The sequence below is a fragment of the Trichomycterus rosablanca genome, chromosome 25 (genome assembly GCF_030014385.1).
Source record: "Trichomycterus rosablanca isolate fTriRos1 chromosome 25, fTriRos1.hap1, whole genome shotgun sequence".
Taxonomy (NCBI): domain Eukaryota; kingdom Metazoa; phylum Chordata; class Actinopteri; order Siluriformes; family Trichomycteridae; genus Trichomycterus; species Trichomycterus rosablanca.
In genome coordinates, this window is record NC_086012.1 from 17,597,863 (window position 1) to 17,625,677 (window position 27,815).

The following is a 27,815-nucleotide window of genomic DNA, read 5'->3' on the forward strand; positions in this document are numbered from 1 at the left end:
ATGGTAAGTGGAGCTGATAAAATGGACAGTGAGGGTAGAAACGTGTTTTACGGCGGACCATACAGCAGCCTTTTATTTGTCCGGCTTGGTCATACATGACATTTTCAAGTTATTTAAACCTCATATAGCAGAAATGAATTTTCATTATTATTATTTATAACCCTTTACATTGAAATATTTCAATAAACTTGATAAGAATTTTGTTTACTGGTCATTTGATTTCATTAATAAACAACAAGAGTCACGCAGTAGAAAAAGGAGCTTTAATAAAGGACTAAATCTCAGACACCTCCAGGCCGTCTCTCCTGACATTCCATCTGTAACTATTATCCGACTCGTGTCGACACTTTCATATCGAATGTGCATCGGTTCCGTGCCGGTTATGTGACTGTCGGTGCAATTCTGCTACTGAGAGGGAAAGGTCGCCACAGACACCAGAATGTATTGATCATTTATACAGTTTGTACAGTAACTATTGGAAATATCAGAACGAGTGTAGTGAGAAATAGACGCGTCATTGTAGAAGTCCGATGCTGATTTTGTGTTTTAAACACACCCACGCACTGATGCATTATGCCAAGTTCACACTACACGACTGATCTGCGATAGGGGGTCACACACTACGCCATCTATCACCGGGTTCAACGATACCACGTCGAAAAATGCACGTCAACAATAATCAAGCGATCAAAGTTGTTTTGCAGAGTAAAAGCAGGTAGGAAAAATAAATAATTCCGAGTGGATTGGGCTGCACGCCCGGCGGGGATCGTCTGTTCTGTTCTGTCGTGAGTTGGAGGTTAATTGTTTGTTTGTTTATTAGGATTTTAACGTCGTGTTTCACACTTTGGTTACAATCATGACAGGAACGTTAGTAACTCATTACACAAGATTCATCAGCTCACAAGGTTTAATATCAAACACGGTCATGGACAATTTAGTATCTCCAATTTACCTCACTTGCACGTCTTTGGACCGTGGGAGGAAACCCACGCGGGCACGGGGAGAACATGCGAACTCTACACCGAAAGGACCCGGACTGCCCCGCCTGGGAATCGAACCCAGGACCTTCTTGCTGTGAGGCGACAGTGCTACCCACTTAGCCACCGTGCCGCCCGTTGGAGGTTAATGTGTTCTGATAGAAACTATATTACGCCCCTGTCCCGCGTTTTTACACTCCTCCCCTGGGTTTCCCCTCACCCCGTATCCTGCGGCACGACCGATCCAGATATTTAACATGCTAGATATTTTTCTCGAGTCGTCGAACCAAGAGTCATCTCGGGCAAATCGGGGCAAAAGTCGTGTCGTGTGAACCAGGCATTAAATTCTATATCGTTTACATCCAGTGCGATTTATGTATCTTGATGTGCGGTGTTGACTTCTATGGTTTTATTTCTTTACTCTGTCGTACACCAGGTGAGCTGATTACGGTGAACTCGCCCCCAAAATCTGATTCCTTCAATCATCCGACGGCTCGTCTCCATCGATCAGCGCGGTCGTGCATCGACGGTCCGGGTTTGTTTGTAACGACTAATAATGATCTGATCAGTTGTGATTGGTGATGTTTTATTTTTAAATGTGTTATGTTGCTACATGATGGCTTTGATCGGAATGAGAAACACGAGTGTGAGATCCTGACGGGCGTGGCATCGCGTGAGCGGCGATGAGACGTCCGCCGTTTGGTAGTTCGGCTACTACAGATGAGTGATTTACACCGAGTGGTTCTTCTGTCAGATCATGATCGGGTGATTCACGTCCTGCCAGCGACCCATCAGCCTCCACCCGAGTCCACGTTATGTCCTCCCTTTCGATTCGCAGAGCTCCTCGATCCTGGCCAGGACGCTCTCGATCAGATCGAACGTGTGCAGGGCCGAGTGGAGGACCTGCACCAGGCGGCACATTCGTGATTCTAATGTGATTTTTACATCAAGGTCATTTTATAAATGTGCATAAAGCAAATTCTGACCTGGAGTTGCATTTCTGGGGTCATGCTGGGCAGCATCTCGGTGCCAACAGTAACCGTGCAGGCTGGAGTTTTCATTTCTGCATAGAAAAACACAAAAATGATGCACGTGTGTTTAAAATGCGAACTAGTGCACTTAATCTTGTTTTTAAAGCATTTAACCACCTTTCTCTCCCAATTTAGCGAAGCCAATGCGCTGCTGGGGACCCCGGCGGTGTCCGAGGAGGGTGTATGTTCACCTGACACGCTCACTCAGACGTGTGCGCAGTCCTATTAATCCCTTCTTATTCTCACACTCGTCCACTTTCTGTACAGACGCCTAGGGTTGCCCAGGGCATTCATAACGCCGCCCCTTAATCCGGTCTTTCCCAAGAGGGCACCCAGCCAACAAGGAGCAGACCCCAAGATTCGAACCGGGGTGTTCAGAATCTCAGCGCTGGTGTGCCACCCGAGCGCCCAAACTAGTGCACTTTAACACTAACGTAGTCCTGCGATGGACAGGCACCCGGTCCAGTGCTGAACCGTATCTCACCTGCGCCGCTGTTCTTCTTGCTCTCTCTCGTTCTCTTCAGCTCGGCCTCGTAATGAGCCCTGGACATGTTCAATCCCGTACGCAGGGGTTTCAGGTAGGCGTCCTCGATCCTGTACAGTTCAGTCCAGATCCCTGTCTGCGCATCACAGAATCACGGCGCCCGACAGGGTAAGCATGGTTAGAAATGCTTTGTTATATGTTATACAGCTGTTTTGAGCAGGGTTACCTGATTGTCCCACTCTTTATCTCTGATCAGAAGATATCGCAGCATGTTCAGAGACTCCATGATCCTGCGTTGGGACAGAGAGGGTCGTAAACACATCGCGGCCAAATCATGTACAGTGTATCACAAAAGTGAGTACACCCCTCACATTTCTGCAGATATTTAAGTATATCTTTTCATGGGACAACACTGACAAAATGACACTTTGACACAATGAAAAGTAGTCTGTGTGCAGCTTATATAACAGTGTAAATTTATTCTTCCCTCAAAATAACTCAATATACAGCCATTAATGTCTAAACCACCGGCAACAAAAGTGAGTACACCCCTAAGAGACTACACCCCTAAATGTCCAAATTGAGCACTGCTTGTCATTTTCCCTCCAAAATGTCATGTGATTTGTTAGTGTTACTAGGTCTCAGGTGTGCATAGGGAGCAGGTGTGTTCAATTTAGTAGTACAGCTCTCACACTCTCTCATACTGGTCACTGAAAGTTCCAACATGGCACCTCATGGCAAAGAACTCTCTGAGGATCTTAAAAGACGAATTGTTGCGCTACATGAAGATGGCCAAGGCTACAAGAAGATTGCCAACACCCTGAAACTGAGCTGCAGCACAGTGGCCAAGATCATCCAGCGTTTTAAAAGAGCAGGGTCCACTCAGAACAGACCTCGCGTCGGTCGTCCAAAGAAGCTGAGTGCACGTTCTCAGCGTCACAGCCAACTGCTGTCTTTGAAAGATAGGCGCAGGAGTGCTGTCAGCATTGCTGCAGAGATTGAAAAGGTGGGGGGTCAGCCTGTCAGTGCTCAGACCATACGCCGCACACTACATCAAATTGGTCTGCATGGCTGTCACCCCAGAAGGAAGCCTCTTCTGAAGTCTCTACACAAAAAAGCCCGCAAACAGTTTGCTGAAGACATGTCAACAAAGGACATGGATTACTGGAACCATGTCCTATGGTCTGATGAGACCAAGATTAATTTATTTGGTTCAGATGGTCTCAAGCATGTGTGGCGGCAATCAGGTGAGGAGTACAAAGATAAGTGTGTCATGCCTACAGTCAAGCATGGTGGTGGGAATGCCATGGTCTGGGGCTGCATGAGTGCAGCAGGTGTTGGGGAGTTACATTTCATTGAGGGACACATGAACTCCAATATGTACTGTGAAATACTGAAGCAGAGCATGATCCCCTCCCTCCGGAAACTGGGTCGCAGGGCAGTGTTCCAGCATGATAATGACCCCAAACACACCTCTAAGACGACCACTGCTTTATTGAAGAGGCTGAGGGTAAAGGTGATGGACTGGCCAAGCATGTCTCCAGACCTAAACCCAATAGAACATCTTTGGGGCATCCTCAAGCGGAAGGTGGAGGAGCGCAAAGTCTCGAATATCCGCCAGCTCCGTGATGTCGTCATGGAGGAGTGGAAAAGCATTCCAGTGGCAACCTGTGAAGCTCTGGTAAACTCCATGCCCAGGAGAGTTAAGGCAGTTCTGGGAAATAATGGTGGCCACACAAAATATTGACACTTCAGGAACTTTCACTAAGGGGTGTACTCACTTTTGTTGCCGGTGGTTTAGACATTAATGGCTGTATATTGAGTTATTTTGAGGGAAGAATAAATTTACACTGTTATATAAGCTACACACAGACTACTTTTCATTGTGTCAAAGTGTCATTTTGTCAGTGTTGTCCCATGAAAAGATATACTTAAATATCTGCAGAAATGTGAGGGGTGTACTCACTTTTGTGATACACTGTATATATGACTTTCCGTCCCCATTTATACATATGTATAAATGTAATGACAATTAACTATAAAATGCATTTTTTAATTGAGCAAAGTGTCCTGCACATTGATCCAATAGCTAATTTATGATCTATCATTTAAAACGCTCATAAAAACTCCCTATAACACTAAAAAAATTGTATTAGTTCATGTCCCCACTCTCTAACAGGACACTTTTGGTTAAAATCCATGCTTTAGTCACATCCCCATGTTTTCACTTAGTCCTATTACCCTCACACATTCATTCTATATTTTCTATCTATCTATCTATCTTTCTTTCTCGTGCTTTTAGCATGTTCTCCATGCTGATATATTTCATGTATTTACTAATTCTAGGTTCTAGGTTACTTTCAGTCCTGTTACTCATATACAGCCCTCATATCTTCCACCTAGAAACCTTATAAAATAAAACAAAGGTGCCTGAGATTCGACCAAAACACATTCTAGTAGTTAAGTGTGTGTGCTACTAGATTCAGTGTTGTGTTACTACATGCAAGTGGGTGAAATAGTTGCTCATTATTATTATTCCGATTATTATTTTGGCATTTATGTTATTAGAGATTATTACCTGTCTAAATTATGGAGCAGGTCGGTTTCTGGTCCCTGAGGAAGAGTCAGGACTTGTCGCAGTAACGGCAGGAGATGTTTCCCCAGGAACCAGTCGTTCTCGTGACCCGGCTAAATCACACAACACAGAGCACAGCGATCAACACCCGGACGGACAGGGTCCGTCACCTGTCCCGTTACGTTAGCAGCTCGGTCTCAGATCGTACCTTCATCGCGAGGTCGATCTGGTTCTTGATGTTCTTGATGATGTACCCCTCCACCCCTGCGTGCTCGCTGGTCCTCAGCATACACCTGAAATCGGACAGCGCTCATACACTCACACACACTCTCTAGGTCTCCGGAGGTCAAACACGGTCGCTGTGGTGGTGCCACTCACCTGAAGAACTTGTATTTGGCCTCTGTGCTGAACTTGTCGATACTCAGCTGGAACACCGCGAGTCCCTTCGTCCTCTGTGAGACACAAATAAACGTTTCATGAGTAAATTATGCTAGGGATCCGGGGGGGGGGTCAGGACCCCCACAGGACCACCACAGAGCAGGTATTATTTAGGTGGTGGATGATTCTCAGCACTGCAGTGACACTGACATGGTGGTGGTGTGTTAGTGTGTGTTGTGCTGGTATGAGTGGATCAGACACAGCAGCGCTGCTGGAGGTTTTAAACACCTCACTGTCACTGCTGGACTGAGAATAGTCCACCAACCAAAAATATCCAGCCAACAGCGCCCCGTGAGCAGCGTCCTGTGACCACTGATGAAGGTCTAGAAGATGACCGACTCAAACAGCAGCAATAGATGAGCGATCGTCTCTGACTTTACATCTACAAGGTGGACCGACTAGGTAGGAGTGTCTAACAGAGTGGACAGTGAGTGGACACTCACTGCAGTGCTGAGAATGATCCACCACCTAAATAATACCTGCTCTGTGGTGGTCCTGTGGGGGTCCTGACCATTAAAGAACAGGGTGAAAGCAGGTTAACAAAGCATGTAAAGAAACAGATGGACTACAGTCAGTAATTGTAGAACTACAAAGTGCTTCTCTATGGTAAGTGGAGCTGATAAAATGGACAGTGAGTGTGGTTTTAATGTTATGGCTGATCGGTACGCAGCCATAATATACAAGCGGCATTAAGTTTATCTTACCAGAGGCAGAACTGGACACAGCGTCATCACTTTTACCAAGTTCTGAAAGAGAGAAGCACGGGAGAGACGTGAGATCAGCAAAATCTGCACAACTGGGAATGATTAACCATCACATCTTACTCTGATCACTATTTGTTTATAATTAAACAGAATTTTGTTAAAGCTGTGCTTGTGTTACCTGTGGAACACTGAGAAACGATTTTAGCTCCAGAAGGTCGACGGGCAGGCTGCTGTTCTCCACTCTCACCAGAGTCTTCTCGTACAGCTCCTGTGTGCACAACAGAGAAACACATTTAATATCACTTAATTTCACTGTAATCTCATGATATACGGCACACTGATGAACTGAAACGTTAGGAACACCACACACCCGCTACACGACCTGCTGATTAAACAGCAAAGTACTTTCAGTGGAAGGTTCCACCAACTCCGCTGCACCAAACAGCACTATAGGAAGTCATACAATGACTCTCACTGGTGCAAGAGAAGGACGCAGAACCTATAATACCCACGAAAGACAATAAACCTTGGTATTACTTGATTACTTGGTACTACCTGATTCACAATTTGCACATGGTTCTGTTTTATTTGCACAGCTTTAAATTGCACAATGTCTGTACCTGCACCTTTAGGCTCTCCCCCTTATAGTTTTTGTTCTTTAGATGTTTTATATTATTATATTTTATTTTTTATATATATTTTAGATTTTATATCTTACTTGTAATACATTACTGTCTTAAATTTTTATTCTCTCCTGTACCTCATTGTAATGTCGTTGTGTGCTGTTTGTAATAATTGTAATTGCTGCTGCGACACCACAATTTCCCTTCTGGGATCAATCAATCAATATGGCCAAAAGTATTGATACATCCGCTAATTATTACTATAATTTATGTGTTTCAGTTACGCCCATCGTTAAGAAATAAATCCTAATCACAATCTAACCTCCAACATGGTATTAAGTGTAAATATATTACAAAATGACACATGCTAGAGGACAGTAAACACACTACAGACTAAAACTAAAACCAGTATAATCTGACATGTTTCCATTGCTGTTCTCACCAGTCCTTTCTGCAGCCGTGACTCTTCAGTCCTGTAACAATCAAAATGATTTAGTGTCAAGCAGAATTGAAAAATAATGCATAAAAATTAAGAAATATGTAAATATATGAGCTGCGTACCTGCTGAGGAGGAGCTCAACATATTCCATGTTGCACTGCAGGACAAAGACTGGGCTGAAAAATACACACACATCATTACATTACATTTTCAGCATTTAGTACTGTGACGGTATATTTTCTAAGCAATTGAGGGTTAAGGGCCTTGCTCCAGGGCCCAACAGTGGCAACCTGGCACTGAACCAGCGACCTTTACATTACAAGTCCAGTACCTTAACCCCTAGGCTACAACTGTCCTGATGTCATGATGCCAGACTTATTAATAAGTGCTTAACACACAGTCATAGATATCTATGTATTATTATGCATTTGTCCCTTTTCTGTCAATTTAGTCGTATCCAATTCCTCCAGATTGTATTTTCCTCCACTGCTGCAGACCCCGACCCTGGCCGAGGAGTGTGTACTACCAACCACTTCTTTTCACCTGCCCAATTGGAGTCACGTCTCCGAGGTCGCAATTACAGTATCGATGCCCCCCCACCTGTCTGACGCCGTCATGTATTACCTGAGCACCGCAGGAAAAATGTCTATAGCGATGTGGTGCACGAAGATTAAATGCGCCAGGCTGGCTAACGACTCTTTCGGATATCGGACTTCCTCCTCCAGGAACCCGGGCACCTCTCTCTTCCTCAGCAGGTTGTGGCACAGCAAATCCGGGAGCGACTCGCCGATGCTGGACAGAATGATCTACAGACAGGAGAGACGATGCCTAGAATGTAAAAGCCCTGGAGAAAAAGCATCAGTGCTGGTGTTTAAAATCATCTGTATGATGAACATGTACCAGGATTTCAGTGGCGAAGTCTCTGAGTGGAGAGGACGGCATGGTTTCTGGATCCTTCAGCTGCACCTCCAGCAGAGGCTCGCTCAGACTCTTCATACAGCTGCAAAGAAACAGAGAGGTTTTGGGTTTCCGTCCTAATTATAAAGCGTGCGAGTTACAGACGTGAGGAACAAACCGAGCCAGGAACTTACAACTTCAGGATCTCCACCCGGAGCTCGTCGTCCCTGTAGACGCCGCAGTGTTTCACTTTCTCCTTGATCTCGTCTACGAAGGGCTTGACGAAACGTAGCATCGCGATGCAGCAGCGGCACAGGCCGAACACGTCGTCCTCCTCCTGCTCTTTGCTCAGAGGGACGGGGAGTTTGGCGACCTGATCGAGCACGGTGGAGAGGGTCATGCCCACCGACGAGCTCTTCTTCTTCCCCAGCTTCAGCAGCACTGTACCGAGCCGCAGAAGAGACACAAGATGCATTAGGGAGCGCCTCTAATGAGACGAACTGTTTGATATGATGCGACTCAGGCCGTACGAACAGCGAGTGAGGAATGTGATTAGTGGAGGAACTTATGAGCAGTAATAATGAAGAGAAGTTTAGTGCTCCTGTCTCCTTCTTTTACTACATTAAACCACGTTAAGCTTTATTTAGACTCTGGGAGAAGCTGATTCTGATTCTCACCATTTCTCAGAAGCTCGAGCTGTAACACAAGTTTAAAAGTGAAACAGGGAGGAGAATCCAGATAAACACAGATACATGTGGAGCTGTAACACTGGATCTGATGCTTATTCCACACTAATGCAGATTCACCCTTAGACTCAAGCAGATGGCAGAAAACTAGAAGCACATGATCCATTTTATATATGATTGTATAAAACTGACTGCAACGTATGACCAAGGGGGAATTAAAACAAATTTATCACTGTAAATAGTTCATATATCAATATTTATTATACATAAAGTATCACCACACACTCTGTACTGCACTGTTTGTGTACTAATTCATCTGTAAATACCATCTGTATTTGCACAACAATATTTGTACATCAATATTTGCACACTGCACTATTGCACTAAAATAAATTTATATATGTTATACTTATATGCCCTTGTATTTATACTCATTCATTACCACAGTATTTCTGTGCATTTTAAGTCATTTTTCATCACTCACTCTGTAAATATATATCATTCATATATACCGCACAATTAGTAATTGTAATTATATGTAAATAATCTCTATCTTGCACTTCTGGTTCGATGCTACTGCATTTTATTGGCTCTATCTATTTGAACCTAATCTAATTGAACCTAATCTAATCTAATAATTTATTTTGATCCCAGTGAGGTAGAAGCATCATTTAAAAGCTCTGGTTGATAACAGGAACCCAAGAATTAAAAAAAATGCCCAGGTCTGTGGTGTTCACCTGTTTGTAATGGTGTGAGCAGGAGAAGAATGGTTTCAGCGACGGCATCAGAATCGGCTTCCTCTACCTGCTCCAACAGTCCCAACAGCAGCTCCTTAGGGCTGCAAACCTAAACATCAGAGATACACATGCACCATATCACCAAAAGTATAGAGTTCCACCCCAACACACACACACACTGCAGCTAAAACAGCCTCCAAGATTCTACTGTGTGTCTGTGGGAATTTGTGTTCTGTTATTCAAGACAGCATTTGTGAGGTCAGACTATTATGATGTTGGACGAGAAGGTCTGGCTTGCTATCGAGGTTCTGATTTATCCCAGAGATATACAACAGGATCAGGGCTCCACACCAAATGATCAAACCATGACTTAATCAACTATTATGATGACTGAAACACCTGAACCCGAGGTTTAAAGGTTGTGGATTATGTGCTACAAACCTCCAGTAAGTAGGTGAAGATGGCACGGCAGTGATGAAGGTTCCTGTCTTCTTTTTTCAGGAGAACCTTGAGCAGAGGCTCCAGCAGGTTCCAGCCCATACATCGTACGACGTTCTGTCGTTACAAGAGAAGGAGAAATGAGAGATTCCTGGTTATGTTCCGCACTCATCTCTATTCATTTAGTCATTTCCAATTCCACCACACACTCACTGAAGCTAACTCTGAATGTACCCTGGGCTGCTTTGAACAAACTTAAATGTAATTATTTTATAGCTGACCTTATTTTTCTCATCTACGACAATACTCAGGACGTCTGCACCGTAGCCCTGCTCTATACAGGTTCTCCCTGCAGTCTGGAACACGTCAAAGTCGACCGGAGAGTAGTTCTCGTCCTGGACGGCTTGCTGAAGAGACAGAATCAGGGCGACAGGTCAGCCGAACACAAACGAGAAGAAAGTGGACGGTTTGAATTTGGAAGGAACACACAATCTGGCCTTACGCATCTCTGGACCACCTCGCTGAACTGATCCAGTGCCATTTTACTGCATTCTGCTCTTCTGCAACCTGGGTGGCCTGTAAAGGGATGAGAAAATCCTAAATGAGGCTTCTTTTGATGTATTATCTTGAATGAATTATACAGCCAAACATTTTCCACTCAGAATCAGAACAAGAGTTACACACAACACACGATTAGGATATGACTTAAAGTTAAGTGACACTCAACACACTTATTTAAGAACTGTGGTTCCGTAACTTTAAGTCATGAAATCATGGTTCCTATTATTATGAAACCAAAGAGGTGGGTGCAAGACCTTGACACGCCTCCACACAAACACAACTGGACGTGTTTGAGGAGGAAAGGTCGAACGGGGTCTCTTTCCGCTGCCTCTGCAATACGCGATCTTAGGGACTGGTCCGAGCACTTGCATGAGTGGTGCGGTGGGGGGCAGGACACAGAGAGCTTAGCGTGGCTTTCATACGTGTGGGAACCCAACACTGGCAGGTGATGAGAAGTGGTGCAGACTGGACACGTCAGCCAAAACTACATTGGATTATGTGGATGTGGGGGATGTTCCTGGATATCAGAAAATCTGTGGACACATCTTATGATGGCGGGTCACATAACCAAATCCATCCAGTCTGACAGAACTGGTGAGGATCTGACATGAAGAAGGGGACAAACTGCCCAAATCAACTCAAGTTTGTAGAGACATGCAGCTGTAATTGCTGCCAAATAAGATTCTTTAAGGTATTGAATAAGCAGTTTAAATATTTGTAAATAATGGAATTCAGTTTTGTAATTTTTGGAGCTCTAAAAACACATTTTCACGTCGTCATTCTGGGTGACTGAGTGAAGATTGAGATAAAAATGGTACTTTTACCCATTCAAAACCAAATAAACAACACAATTACGTACAAAACATCAAGGTGGCTGTGTGTGTACATTTTTAAAACGGTCATATATTAAGTTTTACGTTTTATTTCCATATAAATCAGTAATATTTTGCATTCAGATAGGAAACTGCCACTAAGGTTCACTGTATACCATGTGACACAAATGTTACAGAACTAAAAAGGCTTTGACATTTTATTAACACACAAGAAGTAAAATAAAAGGCTTGAATGTTTCACATGTTGCTTTGTGCTATTTTATTAATTGTATAATACATTAATTGTAAGTTTTCTAGACAGTTGTTATAACGAGTGACTTACCTACTGTTAGCCTGCTAGCTAACAAAGTAGCAAACTGGTCAATACATGGCGTATATAAGAATAAACACTGGGTTATCCTTTTAATTTGTCATATAATACGAGTAAAAAGCAAAAAACACATCAAATTAGAACTTACTTTGATCTGAGCTGTTAAAATGTAGTAATAAAATTCATTACACACGTCAGTTACACACCTCTTTTCTCTCCCGTGTGTGTAGTTGACGCTTAGAGCGGAGGCTGCGTCCCAAATTGCACACTAACACGCTATCTAGGGTTTATCTAGCGCACTTTGTTGTGCACAATTTTACACACTATTAAGGGAGGAAGTGTGCCGTTTGGGACGCAGCCGTGATATGTTTTGGTAGCCGAGAGCATGGAAGCCGGTGAGAAGAGACAATTTAGGTCGTCAAAGAAGAGAAAGAAAGGTGAGTGCTGTGTAAAATAATGCGTTTTAATGACTTATCATGCTCTATAAGTGTGATCTACTATATATATTATTAATATATAAGATACCTAAATAAAGTCGACAGTAAAATACAGCCACGTTCGAAAAAAATACATACACGTTAGATAGAAGCACTTTCTAGCAGTCTCAGGATTATAATACATTCTGAAACTGGTTTGTTTCTGTTTAGTACACAATCAATAGGCAAAAATATCTCCTCCTAACTTATTCATCGACTTTGGGTGTTGACTTCTCTGTGCCCATATAAATAGGAGTAGTTTGGATGCACCAGTTAGGCTAAGCCTAATAAGAATGTCAAGAAAGCTCTGCAGATTTCAAAAAGCAGAACCTCAAGCAACTCATCCCTATAACCTGTAAGTCCTGAGTGTATGGAACAGTTGTCTCCAAGCCAAAATCAGGAAGAAACACCAAACAGTCACCATAAGGTTTGAGTATTCCAAGAATCACCACAAACACATCTAGGGTTTAGCACCTTCACCTTACAGCAAGAAGGTCCTGGGTTCGATCCCCAGGTGGGGCGGTCCGGGTCCTTTCTCCGTTTTGATTTGCATGTTCTCCTCGTGTCTATGTGGGTTTCCTCCGGATGCTCCGGTTTCCTCCAACAGTACAAAGACGTGCAAGTGAGGTGAATTGGAGATACAAAATTGACCAAGACTGTGTTTGACATTAAACTTGAACTGGTGAATCTTGTGTAACCAGTAACTACCTGTCCTGTCATTGAAGTAACCAAATTGTGTAAAACATGACGTTAACATCCTAATTAATAAATAATCGATAAATAAAAGAAGTGTATTTTACTTCAAAAGAACAGGTAAAGAAATGTGTCACAACATACAATGTAGTTGCAGGCCAGTCAAAGTGCCCACTCGTGTCCACTGTCTAAAGCACTTAGAACGACATAACTTAATACTTTTGTAATTTAACACAGTGCCTCTTTTCTCTGCAGTTGGAAAAGCCGGTCAAGTGAGGTCAGCAGAAGAGGAGGCCAGGAGGTAATGACGTCCAGCACGTGTCCTGTTGTTCTGTCCTCCACATTCATCACTGTGACTGACTACACCGCTGCTGGACCAGATTTCAGGACTGTATGATTAATTTATGTACAGTATTAATAAGCTTGTTTTATTAACAGGAGGGAGATTCTGAAGGAGAGTCTGAGGGAGAAACTTGAATTAGAGAAACGAGCTCTTCAGGTGGTGGAGCGACTGCTGGACGAGAACGTTAGCGAGGATTTTCTCACTGACTGTGTAAGCATAGTGGCTATAGAACACACACACATGCACACCTGTTGTGGTGTTTTCTCTGTTCCTTCTGACCTGATGTGTCTCTGTGTGTGTGTGTGTGTGTTTGCTGCAGGTCCGACTGATCACACCAGCCAACTACAGAGATGCAGTGGAGGAACGTTCCATTGCTAAACTGTGTGGATATCCTGTGTGCTCCAACACACTCACTAATGTAAGATCTTTTACAGATTCCCCTCTTTCCTCCCAATCTAGTCGTATCTAGTTCCCCAAATCTAACTTCTATCACCGCTGCAGACCCCCACCCTGCCTGTGGAGAGCCGCAGGCTATCACGCATCCCCTTCTGCATGAGTGCAGTTGTTGGGCGCTTAATTTCTTTTCATCCTGTGGAGTAATGCTGAGAGCCAGGGGTTCGAATCCCAGGCTGTGCTTACAGATACAGAAGGTGCATGGCGGTACGTGAACATAGCAGTTGCATCCTTAGTGCCAGTTCCCAACCCGGAAAATCTCAAGTTTTGGGTCAGGAAGGTGTAAAAAACTGTGCCAGATGAATGACCCGCTGTGGCAACGCCTAACGGGAGCAGCCCTTAGAAATCAACATTTATTCAAATATAATGGATGAGACAGGGCATCAATGTACAAATGTTTTTTATATACATATATTTTATATATTTAAGCAGGAATTATCAGTCTGGTTTGCAGTTTGATGTTTAATGTGTTTGTGTGCTTTTCAGGTTCCTTCTCAGCAGTATAAAATTTCCACCAGGACCAATAAAGTCTATGACATCACGGAACGTAAGGTAAAGCATCTATAGAGAAGAATTATAAGGGGTGGGATATACAAACTGTATCCCACACACACACACACACACACAAAACCCTAATTACATGTCAATTGTAGGCTTTTTATGCTACAATCAATTGACTATATCATTTAACAAAATAGCCATTTAACCATAAAGGCTTGTCACTGGTGATTTGTCTGCATACTCAGACGTAATCCAAGAACCACCAAAAACAGGCCTCCTATAAATAAAAAAAGTCAAATTAGCCCCTTTTTCCTGATCGTTTCCTAATTATTTAGTCACAGACAAAGAACTGTCAGTGAGTGAATGTAATTATGTTTCTGTTTCAGTGCTTTTGCAGCGATTTCTGCTTCATAGCCTCAAAACATCTTGAAGTCCAGATTTCTAAATCACCGCTGTGGCTCAGGAAGGAGGAGAGGTACCACCACCTTCGGCAATTAGCGGACACTTTTATCCCAAGCGACTTACAGCACTGTGACAGTATATAGTCTGAGCAGTTGGGGGTTAAGGGCCTTGCTCAGGGGCCAAACAGTGGCAGCCTGGCAGTGTTGGGGCTTAAACCAGCGACCTTTCAATTACGAGTCCAGTAACCTACCCACCAGGCTACAGCTCCATGTTTACGTACGTACACTACATGGGCAAGATAGTAGTGCTCATTCAAAACCACACTTATTAATATGTACTTTAAGAAGCTTTTCTCTGGACTTCGCAACATGGAGAGGAAATTCTATGCTTCCAACTTTGCATTAACAGTTTAGGGAAGGTCCTTTCCAGTTCCAGAATGTCAGGTGCACAAAGCAAGCTCTACAAAGACATAAACTCCAGTGAACAGCTCTGGAATGAAGCGGAACCTTAACATCACTGCTCAGCAATACAAATGCTGTCATCTTTTGTAGTTGTAGCCTAGTGGTTAAGTATTGGACTAGTAATTTGAAGGTGGCTGGTTTAAGCCCCACCACGCCCAGACTGCCACTGTTGGGCCCTTGAGCAAGGCACTTAAACCTTTGCTGCTCAGACTATATACTGTCACAGTACTGTAATTCGCTTTGGATAAAAGCGTCTGGTAAATATTAAAAATGTAAATGTACATGTGGTACGTCCGACAAACTCATTGTCAGGTGTCCGAATACTTTTGGCCATATAGTGTACAGTATTTTGCTCCAGCTGTGTCCTTTCTGATCCTTACTTTTCATTTTCAGCCCTCCTGACATTAAGCTGATGAAGAAAGGTGATGGGTACGTATCCACCCTGTGTGTTATTGTTAATATTTTGTACATTTTCATGCATCGTGCTTATTTATATACACCTCCCTCCCCCACCCCACCTTTAGGGGAAGCTCAGGAGTTGAGGTGGAGCTGACCGACAGACCGGTGTACCTGACAGAAGTAGAAAGTCCCGCCCCGGATTCCTCGATACGTCGTGGATCTTCCAGGGAGAGCTCGGACAGCGAGGACGAGCAGAGTTTCGTGTCCAGCGTGGTGTCCGGACAGTGCTCACGTCCCCGGGTGCACTGGGGGAACCTGCCCAAGCGGCACGACGAAGACGGGACGAAACCAACTGACCGGGTTGAATCCGGGCGTGTTGATGAAGCTACACCTGTAGAACGTGGTGTGGAGGAAACGACGGACCTTCTGGACCGGTGTGATTTATCTGATGCTCCTGCACAAACAGCTAACGATGCACATGAGAAGGCTGCAGAACCTGGACTGAACATCTCAGAAGTGGGTATGAGCAAGAAAGGCGCTGCTGGACTGAAGAACCTGCTAAAGAACCATGCGCAGTCGAGAGCAGAACCTCCGTCGGTCACGCTCGGCGTGCTGGAGGCTCTACGACGCACTCTGACTGAGTGGAAAACTGAGGAAACCATGAGGTACGATTAACCTTCAACTCGGAACCCACATTACAACATAAGTGTGCCAAAAGTATGTGGACGCCTGACAGTAAGCATGACACATGTTCTACGGGGTTTCTTTATGAAATTGCCAGTGACTTTATTTAATATGGGTAGTCAAACTAGCCCTGTTTATATGGGCGCTGAGAATCCAACAGCCGTAGCCAGTAAAAATTTTACTAATTTAGTCATTTCCGGTTCCCAATGGTGGATTTTTCCTACCTTATTCCTGATTTAGGTTTCTCTGTGGACCTGGTTACACATCACAGACCAAAGCCGTGGAACAAAGTAAAGTCGAGGAGGAAGAAGAGCTGGATGAGGATGATCTGGAGGATCCGGAGGAGGTTCCAGAGCAGAAGAGAGGTTCAGACCAGGGAGGAGGAGGAGCAGAAGAGGGAACACACCGACCCTCCGCTCCAGCTCCAGATCATCAGACTCTGAAGAAGGAGACGGAGATGCTGGAGCTCCGAGTGCAGGAGTTCTACAAGGGAGGGTGTGTCCTGCCCGAGGAGGTCCAAAATCTGACCGCGGGGGAGAGTAACCACGCCCAGGTGAGCTGTAGTTGAACCCTTTTATCTGTATAGAGATTGTCTATATTGTCTATAAAGTATCCGGACACCTTACACTGCATTCCATCTGCATTAATACGGTAGCGTCGCTCTATTTCTAAGGCTTTAATCCTTCCACTGTGTTTTAGACTGTGCATGTGGGAATTCCTGCCTATTCAGTCATCCTAGTGGTTTCACAGCTCTGCTTATTTTTCATTATTGACTGGTGTGTGTGTGTCTATGTGTGTGTGTTTGAGGGGGTGTCCCAATACTTTTGTCCACATCTTGGTGTTTTAAATGTGCAGTTCCTTACAGAGACCTGCTGTGGGCGCTACATACAAGCAGCAGAGCCCGGCCGGACCCAGACTCGTCCAGTAATAGTTTTACAGTGGATATAAAAAGTTTACACACCCCTGTTACAGTGACGGGTTTTTATGATGTAAAAAATCAGACCAAGATGAATTAATTCAGATTTATTTTCATCTTTAATGTGAACTTTAATCTGTGCAATTCAATCGAAAAACAAACTGAAATCATTTACATTTTACATTTACATTTTCAGCATTTAGCAGACGCTTTTATCCAAAGCGACTTACACAATGATCTGAACACGATGAGCAGTTGAGGGTTAAGGGCCTTGCTCAGGGACCCAACAGTGGCAACTTGGTGGTGGCGGGGCTTGAACCGGCAACCTTCTGTTTACTAGTCCAGTACCTTAACCACTGAGCTACCACTGGCCTATTTCATGACACTAAGTGTTTAAAACTGGTTGAAAATCAGGTTTTTTTATGTATGAAAACATATAAATATTAAGTACAAGCCAATAATACAGTAAAACCAGCACAAATGAAAATATAAAATAGCCAAAATTAGACGAGATAAAACGAGCAAACAGAATTATAATACCTGTCTTGCCATAAAATTATGCATATGTGTTAAACCCAGATAATGAGCCCAGCGGGATCTTCCACTAGCACCCCAGCGATTCCGAACACGCCGACTCTGCTACCGGCCAGCTGGGCGTCATCCTCCAGGCCACCCAAGAAGGACGGGGGTCCCTGCTGAGTCTGGTTCCTCTCAATGATTCTTCCTGTAATTTTAAGGGAGTTTTTCCTTGCCACTGTCGCCCTCGGCTCGCTCAATAGGGGTTTTTTATCTGTTGGTCCTGGATTCTGTAAAGTTGCTTTGAGACAATGTCCATTGTAAAAAGTGCTATATAAATAAATTTGACTTGACTTGACCTGACTTCATCTAGCAGGCACAGTTGGCAGCGTCTGCAGCAGACACAAATTGGCCACTGTGTCTGCTGGATGGGAAAAGACCGGACTAAGTGGGTGGTGTCTTCAAACACTGTTAAATGAGCATGGTTAACGGATAGAGGCGTCTGTGCGGAAACACGGGCGTAAAGAAGGGGGCCGCTAGCAAATATACCCTCCTTGAACGCAATCAGGGATCCACAGCAGTGGAGGACAGATTGACTACGCTAAATCGGGGAAAGAAAATGCAAAAATAAATAGAAAGAAATAACCCAGATAAACAAAATCCTGCATTATGACTCTGCAGTTCGACTCTTTAGATATTTTTGTGTATATTCTGCCATAACTCACACACGTGTTTTGTTTTAATCTGTACGTTTCAGCGGGAGAACGACGCCCCTCCGTTGCCGTTGGTCGACTCTCACGCCCAGCACGCCATCCAGAGACGCATCGCCGTGGAGAAGCTCTGCAGAAGGTTCGAATTCAACATTCATCAGTCAGGCCAGTTTACCTGCATTTAGATTCACACTGATCTGTACGCAAAAGTGTATGGACACGTGGTAACAGTCGGACAGTTTGGTACAAATTACAGATTTAGTCATTTCCAATTCCCAATTGTGAATCCACTGCCATGTAACCCCCCCCCCAAGCTGTGCTATTGACCTGACCTGGCGTCCACACAGGCAAGACTGGCTGTATCCGAGGAACTAAAAGGTCGAATGGGTTCCTCCTTGCTGGTTGGTTGAGGCTTTTGCATGAGGGATGGTTGGTTCATGGACAGCAATGCAATGCAAATGCAATATGGCTTTTACGACAGGTAAAAAGAAGTGGTGCGTGATAGTCTGCAGCTCTCCTCGGTCGGGATGATGAAGAATGATGAATATTTTTAACACGTCTGCTTTGTGCTGTAGTTCAAAGGACGTGGTCGGACCTCTGGGTGTGACCATGAACGAGATCATCAACGACATCAACAGCTTGGTCAGGACCTTCAGGTGAGCTTCATGTCTTGTTACGTCTTGTTTCTTTGTGGTGGAAGATAGCAGGTGGCTCGCTTACAGAATCGTATATAAGGCCTGCAGAGGGGGCACGGAGGCATAAACGATTGACGTGTCGGTTCCTCTGCTTTTTGTTGAGCCTTAATTTGCTCCAGGTGGACGTGTTTCTGTTTATCACGGTTTATTTCTCACTCCGTTGGCAACCTGCTCTCTCTTGATGGAGGAACCATGATGCCAGGCTTGAATCTGTCCGGTTCTAGACACACCCACATGCCCCTGTGCACGAAGTGAGGACAAAAAGACCTCATTTGTCAAGGTCCCTCACATCAAACGATTAAGCCAAGCGCTGTCATCCAACTTGGCGCCCGATTTAGAAATGACTACCAATTTTTGACTAAATTGGTACAAATTTCCACAGTAATGTTTCAAAATCTTGTGCAAAGCCTTGGCAGAAGAAAGGAAGATGTTCCAAAACGTCCTTCAAGGTCATAATCAGGTGTCCACATCATTTTGGACATGTCGTGTAGTTCTATAGACGTACTTCTCAGATGGCTCAGAGATCTATGACGCACACCCAGCGCTGTCAGCCGGTCAGGCGTCCACACAGACAAGTCCTGCTTTGGATGTGAGACCTTTTTTCCACCCAAAATTCATCAGTGGAACGTTTATAAGAGCCGTGAGATGACGGGAGTCCCAAAAGAAGTGAAGTTCTGATCAACAGGAAGTTCTCGCCGAGCTGATTTACGGCGATTCTGAAGAACCACTTCACTCTTAGATTGAAGCCGCTTCCAGGAATTCAGCTCCTCCCGTTCAGGGCCGCTGAATCTGAGCCGGGCACACAAACACCCCCCCCCCGGGCGGAGGTGTCGGGACGTAGCGCTTCGGCGACCTGGCGTCTCCTCTCAGAGCGGCTGTTTTACCGATCCGCGTCCTGACGTTCGCCCGTGTGGACGCGGCAGGTTGATCTCGGTCCGATTACTGAAGCGCTTGTGCAAAAGAGTATCGGGACGCCCCTTTTAATTTATGATTTAATGTAATTAATTTGATTTAACCACAATAAAGGCTGACGGGTGTAATAAATCAAGTATATAAAAGAAACATATGTGTCTAGCATGGCAGCAACAGTTTAGGGAAGGCCCCTTTCTGTTCCAGCATGAAGGAAGACTCAGTTTAAAGAAACTTGGAATGAACGGGACCATCACCATCAGTGCCCAGCCGTACAATATCTGTTATCACTTGACTGAATGGGCACAAATCCCCACAGACACACTTCAAAGTCTTGACAAGCCTTCTAAGAAATTGGACGTCCAACATGCCTCTTATTATTATTATCATTTGCAGCATTTAGCGGACGCTTTTATCCAAAGCAACTTACAGTTATGACTGAACACGATTTACGATTTGAGCAATTGAGGATTAAGGGCCTTGCTCAGGGGCCCAACAGTGGCAGCTTGGTGGTGGCAACCTTTTGATTACTAGTCCAGTACCTTAACCACTGAGCTACCACTGCCCTATGGCCATATAGCCCAGTAATCAGATTATTTATCGCATGGTTGGCATTAAAGCGCTCAGGTGGCACAGGGGTCTATTACACCAGTCCAGCAACGCTCAGATCCGGGATCGAATCTCAGGGGTGCTATTGGCCAGTCGCGCGTCCACACAGACACGATTGGACATGTGACTTCTAGTCATTCCAGCAGCGCATGGTTGGTTTTAACTGGGAGTAAAGCTCTGCGAAATCACAACCAGGATCAGATTTTACTTTCAAGCGAACTGTGATGATCAGATTGTGACGCGTGTGTGTGTGTGTGTGTGTGTGTGTGTGTGTTCCAGATTCACGAACGTCAACATCATACACAAGCCTCCAGAGTGGACCCTGATCGCTCTGGTTCTTCTTTCAGCGTAAGTTCCTTTAACGTTCCTGGGTTCTGACTCTAGAAAATAAGGAAACGTGTTTCTAAGAACTCGAGAACGCTTTCACTTCTTTCTCGGGTGGCACAGCGGGCCGTTCCGCTGATCTCGGGAGGTGCTGTCGGCCCGCCGGGCGTCTACACAGACGTGATTAGTCGGACGCCCCACAAAAACAAACGGTATTGAAATAGAGCGACCTGTGTGTGATCATTTAACCTAGAACGGCCGCTCTTCTGGGAAGGCTTCTCACGAGACTTTGGCGCATGTCTGTGGGGATTCGTGCCCGCTTGTGCCCAGCATTTGTACGGCTGGGCGCTGAGGTTCATGTTCTGGTTCATTCCGGAGCTGTTGAGTGAGGCGCACATTTATCATTCTGTCATTCATTCATTCATGGGTTTCACTAACACTTCATTCTGGTCAGGGACGCGGTGGGTGCAGTTCACTGGGCGAAAGGTAGGAGACATCACAGGACACACGCTCACGGTCACACCTAGGAGAAACTGGAGCACCCGGAGGAAACCCACACAGATACAGGAAGTACCCAGGTCGTGCCACCTGGGAATCGAACCCAGGACCTTTTTTGCTGTGAGGTCAGGGCTCCGTGCAGGACGCTGCACATCTATCGTTTCCTTTATATAATTCATTTATTACGCGCGTTAGCAGCTGTTGTGCCTAAAACGCAAGATTTAAAATAATAATAATAATAATTAGAAGAGGAGGTGTCCCAATACTTTTGATCCTATAGTGTTAGTGTAGCTTCGTTTCGGTTAAACCGCACTAACAAACCTTCAACTTCTTCACTGTGTGTCTGCGCGGCGAAGTTCCCTAATTCAGTTCTGCGAAACAATCTCCGATCTGACCTGGGAAAGTACCGAGTGTGTCGGCATTTTTATTTCGGGACGGAGGTGGAACGGTTCCTCGTCTGCTCGGTGTTTATCAGGGCTCAGATTCTACAGATAGTGGTAGTGGTAGTGGTAGTGGTAGTGCTGGGGGGGGGGCGGCGGCGGCGGCAGGGAGGGGGGTGTTATCTGCTGAAAGCTGCTGATCGGGGTTTATAGCAGTTAGTGAAAGTGTGTGTGTGCGGCATCTGGAACAGCTGGAGTGCAGGATTGTAAAGCTGGAGAAATCAGGGAGCATTGTTTTCTCTGCAGGAACACCCACTCGGTAATTCCACCTGTGTGTGTGTGTGTGTGTGTGTGTGTGTGTGTGTGTGTGTGGAAGGTGGAGATAGCGCCGGGTGTCCTCTTGATTTTAATCTCAGGGTTAATGAGGTGTACTCAGGCCTCTGAAGTGTGAGCATTTATAACCTTTTTTATTTTTATTACTGTAACTTTTCACTCCGACGTTTCTTCACAGAGATCAGAATGTAGTTTTTGGGGTCTGGGTGCACTGACATTTTAATCTATTTAAAAATAAATAAATAAACAAAAACAATCAATAAACTCATGCTGTGCTGCTCACAAAGCGTCTTTATACAAGAACATCGTGAGCAAATGCTAAACCAATCTGACTGACCACAGAATAAATAGAATTACAACCAAACCCTAAAAACAGGTGGGACCAGGATGGGACGCCCACGTCCGGATACACTCCTCCTAATTAGGGACGCCCCCCACCACCACCACCACCACCACCACCACATAGTGGAACCTGCCAAACTCCCCTTACAGTCAAACACTCACTAACACTTGTTGATGTACCATCAATATCAGGACTAACTGCACACATTTATCATTCTGTCATTGTGTGTTTTACCACCACTTTACCTGGTCAGGGTCGCGGTGGGTGCAGGTCACTTGACAAAAATTAGGAAGCACCCCCTGACAGGTCGCCACACACACACACACACACACACACGTTCACACCCAGGGGCAATTTTTGTACCTCCAGCCTGACTGCACGTTTTTGAACTGTGGGAGGAAACCCACACAGACACGGGGAGAACATGCCAACCACACATGGGAATCGAACCCAGGACCTGTGTTAACCCGCTGTGAGGCGACAGTGCTACCCACCGAGCCGCCGCTTTTATTCAAAATTATGACTGAATACAGTTGGAGCAATTGAACATTAAGGGCCTCGCTCAGGGGCCCAACAGTGGCAACCTGGCTGTGGTGGTGCTTGAACCAGCAACCTTCTGATTACTAGTCCAGTACCTTAACCACTGAGCCACAACTGTCCCTTTTACCTCTGTACCACCACTACACATGGGAATCGAACCCAGGACCTGTGTTAACCCGCTGTGAGGCGCCAGAGCTACCCACCGTGCCGTCGTGCCACCCAGATCAATCGACTAAAGGATTAGTTGGCAGTTGTAGCCTAGCGGTTGAGGTACTGGACTAGTAATCGAAAGGTCGCTGGTTCAAGCCCCTCCACTGCCAGCTTGCTACCATTAGCCATAAACAAGTCGCTTTGGATGAAGGCATCTACTAAATGCCAGGTCTGGATGCAGAACAATAGAAGTGTGTGTGTGTGTGTGTGTGTGTGCGGTTTGTTTGCCCGGCGACAGGTGCTGTGTGGGACCTCTCCAGGTTTTATGGGGGCCCGGACGAGGCCCAGAGTTCCGTGCTGCTCCCGTCTGAGTCAATACGCTCGGCGGCTTTATCTCGGCCTGATTACTGACAATCTGTGATAGTGTGAACGGCAGCAGCAGTGCAGCATGGGAAAAATTCCACCTGACTAATAACCCCACAACCCCCCTTTAAACAAAACTGCTCAATAACACGACTCTGATTTATGATTTACCACGGTACAGATCGCGCCACACCTATTGAATGGATAGGCAGCCTGTCGAGCGCGTACTGTGGTGCGTTCTGGGTGGCGCCAGTACCACTGCAACCCTGACCGGGGTAAACAAAACGTAGAATGAATGAGTAGCGTATTTAGACCTTCATGAGCTGATTTATTCAAACTACGGATGATCGTGCTGCGCGATCGTGACGTTTTGTTTACCGTTTATCTTCAGTAAACACTAATCCTGGTCAGGGTCACGGTGGATCCAGTGGATCTGAAATGGGCTACCGAGCAGAATCATGATGCACTCCATGGTTATAAATACGTGGACACGCCTTCTAATGAATGAATGTAGTCGTTTCTGCCACATCTATTGCTAACACGTGTATAAAATGATCTAAGCTACATGACATGCTTTTAACATTGTGCCAACAGTTTAGGGAAGTCCCCTTTCTCTTACAGCATGATTACTAAGCTCTATAAAGATGTCGTTTGACTAGTTGTGTTTCACGGAGCTCCAGTTCCTCTCACACTCTCCCAGCTTAACACTTTTGGGATGAATTAAACTCAGACCGTGAGCCAGGGCTTCTCTTCCCCTCCAACATCAGTGCCTGACTGAACAGGCACAAATTCCCACAGACACATTTCCTCCAAAGTCTTGTGGATGATCTTAAAGCTACAAAGAAAGGCAAGCTCATGGTCTGGCGTCCCAATACTTTTGTCCATGTAGTGTGTACAATTTCTCATCACACTACACACTAAACGTCCAGCCTTTTACAGCCTCTATCACAGTAAAATAAATAAACGCATGCTCTGATCGTGACCCCGAACGGCACCACGCGCTCCCGTCTTTCCGTTCATGAATTATTCGGACGCAGGACTCTGTTTACCTGATGTCACGCCGTGCCGTTTTGTCCCGGACGCATGAATAATGTACAGAGCGGGTGAAATCTTAGAGCGGGCGGGAAACTGAGACGCTCGGGTGCTTTACTACCACAAAAATGATGATTATCTACACAACTCACCCGTACCTGCCTGCTAAAAGGAGACCAGGCACCTAATTGCCCCTTGTGTGGGCAATTTTTCACTCAGTGCATCCCCCCCTCTCTGTCATAAGTGTTTTAATTTTATATATAAATAAAACATTATTATTATTATTATTAATATGGAATTAATGCACTTCAGTATAAATCAAGTATAATACATGAGAGGGGTTTTTGTTCAAGAAATGAAGGTGGTGACATAGCAGTGGTGGAGCTATGGATGGGTAAGTGGGTGGGTGGGTGGGTGTTTGGATGGATGGGTAAGTGGGTGGGTGGGTGGATGGATGGATGGGTAAGTGGGTGGGTGGGTGGATGGATGGATGGGTAAGTGGGTGGGTGGATGGATGGATGGGTAAGTGGGTGGATGGATGGATGGGTAAGTGAATGGATGGATGGATAAGTGGGTGGATGGATGGATGGATGGGTAAGTGGGTGGGTGGATGGATGGGTGGGTGGATGGATGGGTGGGTGGGTGGGTGGATGGATGGGTGGGTGGATGGATGGGTGGGTGGGTGGGTGGGTGGGTGGATGGATGGGTAAGTGGGTGGGTGGGTGGGTGGATGGATGGGTAAGTGGGTGGGTGGATGGATGGGTAAGTGGGTGGGTGGGTGGATGGATGGGTAAGTGGGTGGGTGGGTGGATGGATGGGTAAGTGGGTGGGTGGGTGGATGGATGGGTAAGTGGGTGGGTGGATGGATGGGTAAGTGGGTGGATGGATGGATGGATGGGTAAGTGGGTGGATGGATGGATGGATGGGTAAGTGGGTGGATGGATGGGTAAGTGGGTGGGTGGATGGATGGGTAAGTGGGTGGATGGATGGGTAAGTGGGTGGATGGATGGATGGGTAAGTGGGTGGATGGATGGGTAAGTGGGTGGGTGGGTGGATGGATGGGTAAGTGGGTGGGTGGGTGGATGGATGGGTAAGTGGGTGGGTGGGTGGATGGATGGGTAAGTGGGTGGGTGGGTAAGTGGGTGGGTGGGTGGATGGATGGGTAAGTGGGTGGGTGGATGGATGGGTAAGTGGGTGGGTGGGTGGATGGGTGGATGGATGGGTAAGTGGGTGGGTGGATGGATAGGTAAGTGGGTGGATGGATAGGTAAGTGGGTGGATGGATGGATGGATGGGTAAGTGGGTGGATGGATGGATGGATGGGTAAGTGGGTGGATGGGTGGATGGATAAGTGGGTGGGTGGATGGATAAGTGGGTGGGTGGATGGATAAGTGGGTGGGTGGATGGGTAAGTGGGTGGGTGGATGGATGGGTAAGTGGGTGGGTGGATGGATAGGTAAGTGGGTGGATGGATGGATGGATGGATGGATGGGTAAGTGGGTGGATGGATGGATGGATGGATGGATGGATGGATGGATGGATGGATGGGTAAGTGGGTAAGTGGGTGGGTGGGTGGGTGGGTGGGTGGGTGGATGGATGGATGGATGGGTAAGTGGGTGGGTGGGTGGATGGATGGATGGATGGATGGATGGATGGATGGGTAAGTGGGTGGGTGGATGGATGGGTAAGTGGGTGGGTGGGTGGATGGATGGATGGATGGATGGGTAAGTGGGTGGGTGGATGGATGGGTAAGTGGGTGGGTGGATGGATGGGTAAGTGGGTGGGTGGGTGGATGGATGGGTAAGTGGGTGGGTGGATGGATGGGTAAGTGGGTGGGTGGATGGATGGGTAAGTGGATGGGTGGGTGGATGGATGGGTAAGTGGGTGGATGGATGGGTAAGTGGGTGGATGGATGGATGGATGGATGGGTAAGTGGGTGGGTGGATGGGTGGATGGATGGATGGATGGGTAAGTGGGTGGATGGATGGGTAAGTGGGTGGGTGGATGGATGGGTAAGTGGGTGGGTGGATGGATGGGTAAGTGGATGGGTGGGTGGGTGGATGGGTGGATGGGTGGATGGATGGATGGATGGGTAAGTGGGTGGATGGATGGGTAAGTGGGTGGGTGGATGGATGGGTAAGTGGGTGGGTGGATGGATGGGTAAGTGGATGGGTAAGTGGGTGGATGGATGGATGGGTAAGTGGGTGGGTGGATGGATGGGTAAGTGGGTGGGTGGGTGGATGGATGGGTAAGTGGGTGGATGGATGGGTAAGTGGGTGGATGGATGGATGGATGGATGGGTAAGTGGGTGGGTGGATGGGTAAGTGGGTGGGTGGATGGGTGGATGGATGGATGGATGGGTAAGTGGGTGGATGGATGGGTAAGTGGGTGGGTGGATGGATGGGTAAGTGGGTGGGTGGATGGATGGGTAAGTGGATGGGTAAGTGGGTGGATGGATGGATGGGTAAGTGGGTGGGTGGATGGATGGGTAAGTGGGTGGGTGGATGGATGGGTGGGTAAGTGGATGGGTAAGTGGGTGGATGGATGGATGGATGGGTAAGTGGGTGGATGGATGGATGGATGGATGGGTAAGTGGGTGGATGGATGGATGGATGGATGGATGGGTAAGTGGGTGGATGGATGGATGGATGGATGGGTAAGTGGGTGGATGGATGGATGGATGGATGGATGGGTAAGTGGGTGGGTGGATGGATGGATGGGTAAGTGGGTGGATGGATGGATGGATGGATGGATGGGTAAGTGGGTGGGTGGATGGATGGGTAAGTGGGTGGGTGGATGGATGGGTAAGTGGGTGGGTGGGTGGATGGATGGGGTTGAATACTTTTTAAGGGCACTAAATGCTTATGTGAACCTCCATTGATGGCGTGACCTCCTGACCTCAGATCTGAACTTGCTGACCGTATGTTCTGTGTCGGACAGGCTGACCGGAGTGTCCCCGTCTCTGAGGGACTCCATGAGCAGGACGTCTTCGCTGGAGTTCGTCTCCTCTCTGGTGAAGGTGCTGAAGCTGAAGGACGAGGATCTGAGGAGCCTCGTGCTGATCTTCAGACCTGAGGGAAACGTCCAGCCTCCAAACTCAGATCCGCCAGAGACGCCGCACTGCTAAACCTGAACTTAAACCTAAACCTGAACTTAAACCTAAATCCTAACCTAATAAAACTGATCTGGAAAAATAACACTGGTGTGATGTTTCATCTTTAAAGAATACACAATATGACCAAAAGTATTTGGACACCTGAGCATGAGCTTTTCAGACATGAGCGTTTACATTGTCAGCATTTAGCAGACGCTCTTATCCAAAGCGACTTACAATACTGTGACAGTATACAGTCT

General features: G+C 46.1%; 2 protein-coding genes across 3 annotated transcripts; one reads left to right on the top strand and one right to left on the bottom strand.

The window, feature by feature from the left end:
* Positions 1-249: 249 nt before the first annotated feature.
* glmna (glomulin, FKBP associated protein a) lies at positions 250-11,988 on the bottom strand. 2 transcript variants are annotated; one of them, XM_062987410.1, is made up of 19 exons: positions 11,940-11,988; positions 10,532-10,605; positions 10,311-10,436; positions 10,033-10,146; positions 9,592-9,700; positions 8,363-8,609; positions 8,172-8,271; positions 7,896-8,077; positions 7,394-7,447; positions 7,275-7,305; positions 6,388-6,477; positions 6,210-6,251; positions 5,446-5,519; positions 5,276-5,360; positions 5,071-5,180; positions 2,719-2,782; positions 2,493-2,628; positions 1,964-2,040; positions 250-1,880 (listed from the first exon to the last, which is right to left on the bottom strand). In XM_062987410.1, exons 2-19 carry the CDS (start codon positions 10,568-10,570, stop codon positions 1,791-1,793), a joined length of 1,770 nt encoding a protein of 589 aa, XP_062843480.1. In that variant the 5' UTR covers positions 10,571-10,605; positions 11,940-11,988; the 3' UTR covers positions 250-1,790. The 2 variants fall into 2 exon arrangements, with proteins under 2 accessions (XP_062843480.1, XP_062843479.1); XM_062987409.1 differs by having other exon boundaries at positions 11,882-11,959.
* A 96-nt stretch (positions 11,989-12,084) lies between these two features.
* Positions 12,085-27,658, top strand: rpap2 (RNA polymerase II associated protein 2). Its single transcript, XM_062987978.1, has 13 exons — positions 12,085-12,170; positions 13,158-13,203; positions 13,341-13,455; positions 13,565-13,663; positions 14,185-14,250; positions 14,586-14,674; positions 15,456-15,491; positions 15,587-16,126; positions 16,386-16,698; positions 18,335-18,426; positions 18,863-18,943; positions 20,780-20,848; positions 27,402-27,658. Exons 1-13 carry the CDS (start codon positions 12,119-12,121, stop codon positions 27,586-27,588), a joined length of 1,785 nt encoding a protein of 594 aa, XP_062844048.1. The 5' UTR covers positions 12,085-12,118; the 3' UTR covers positions 27,589-27,658.
* Positions 27,659-27,815: the final 157 nt, after the last annotated feature.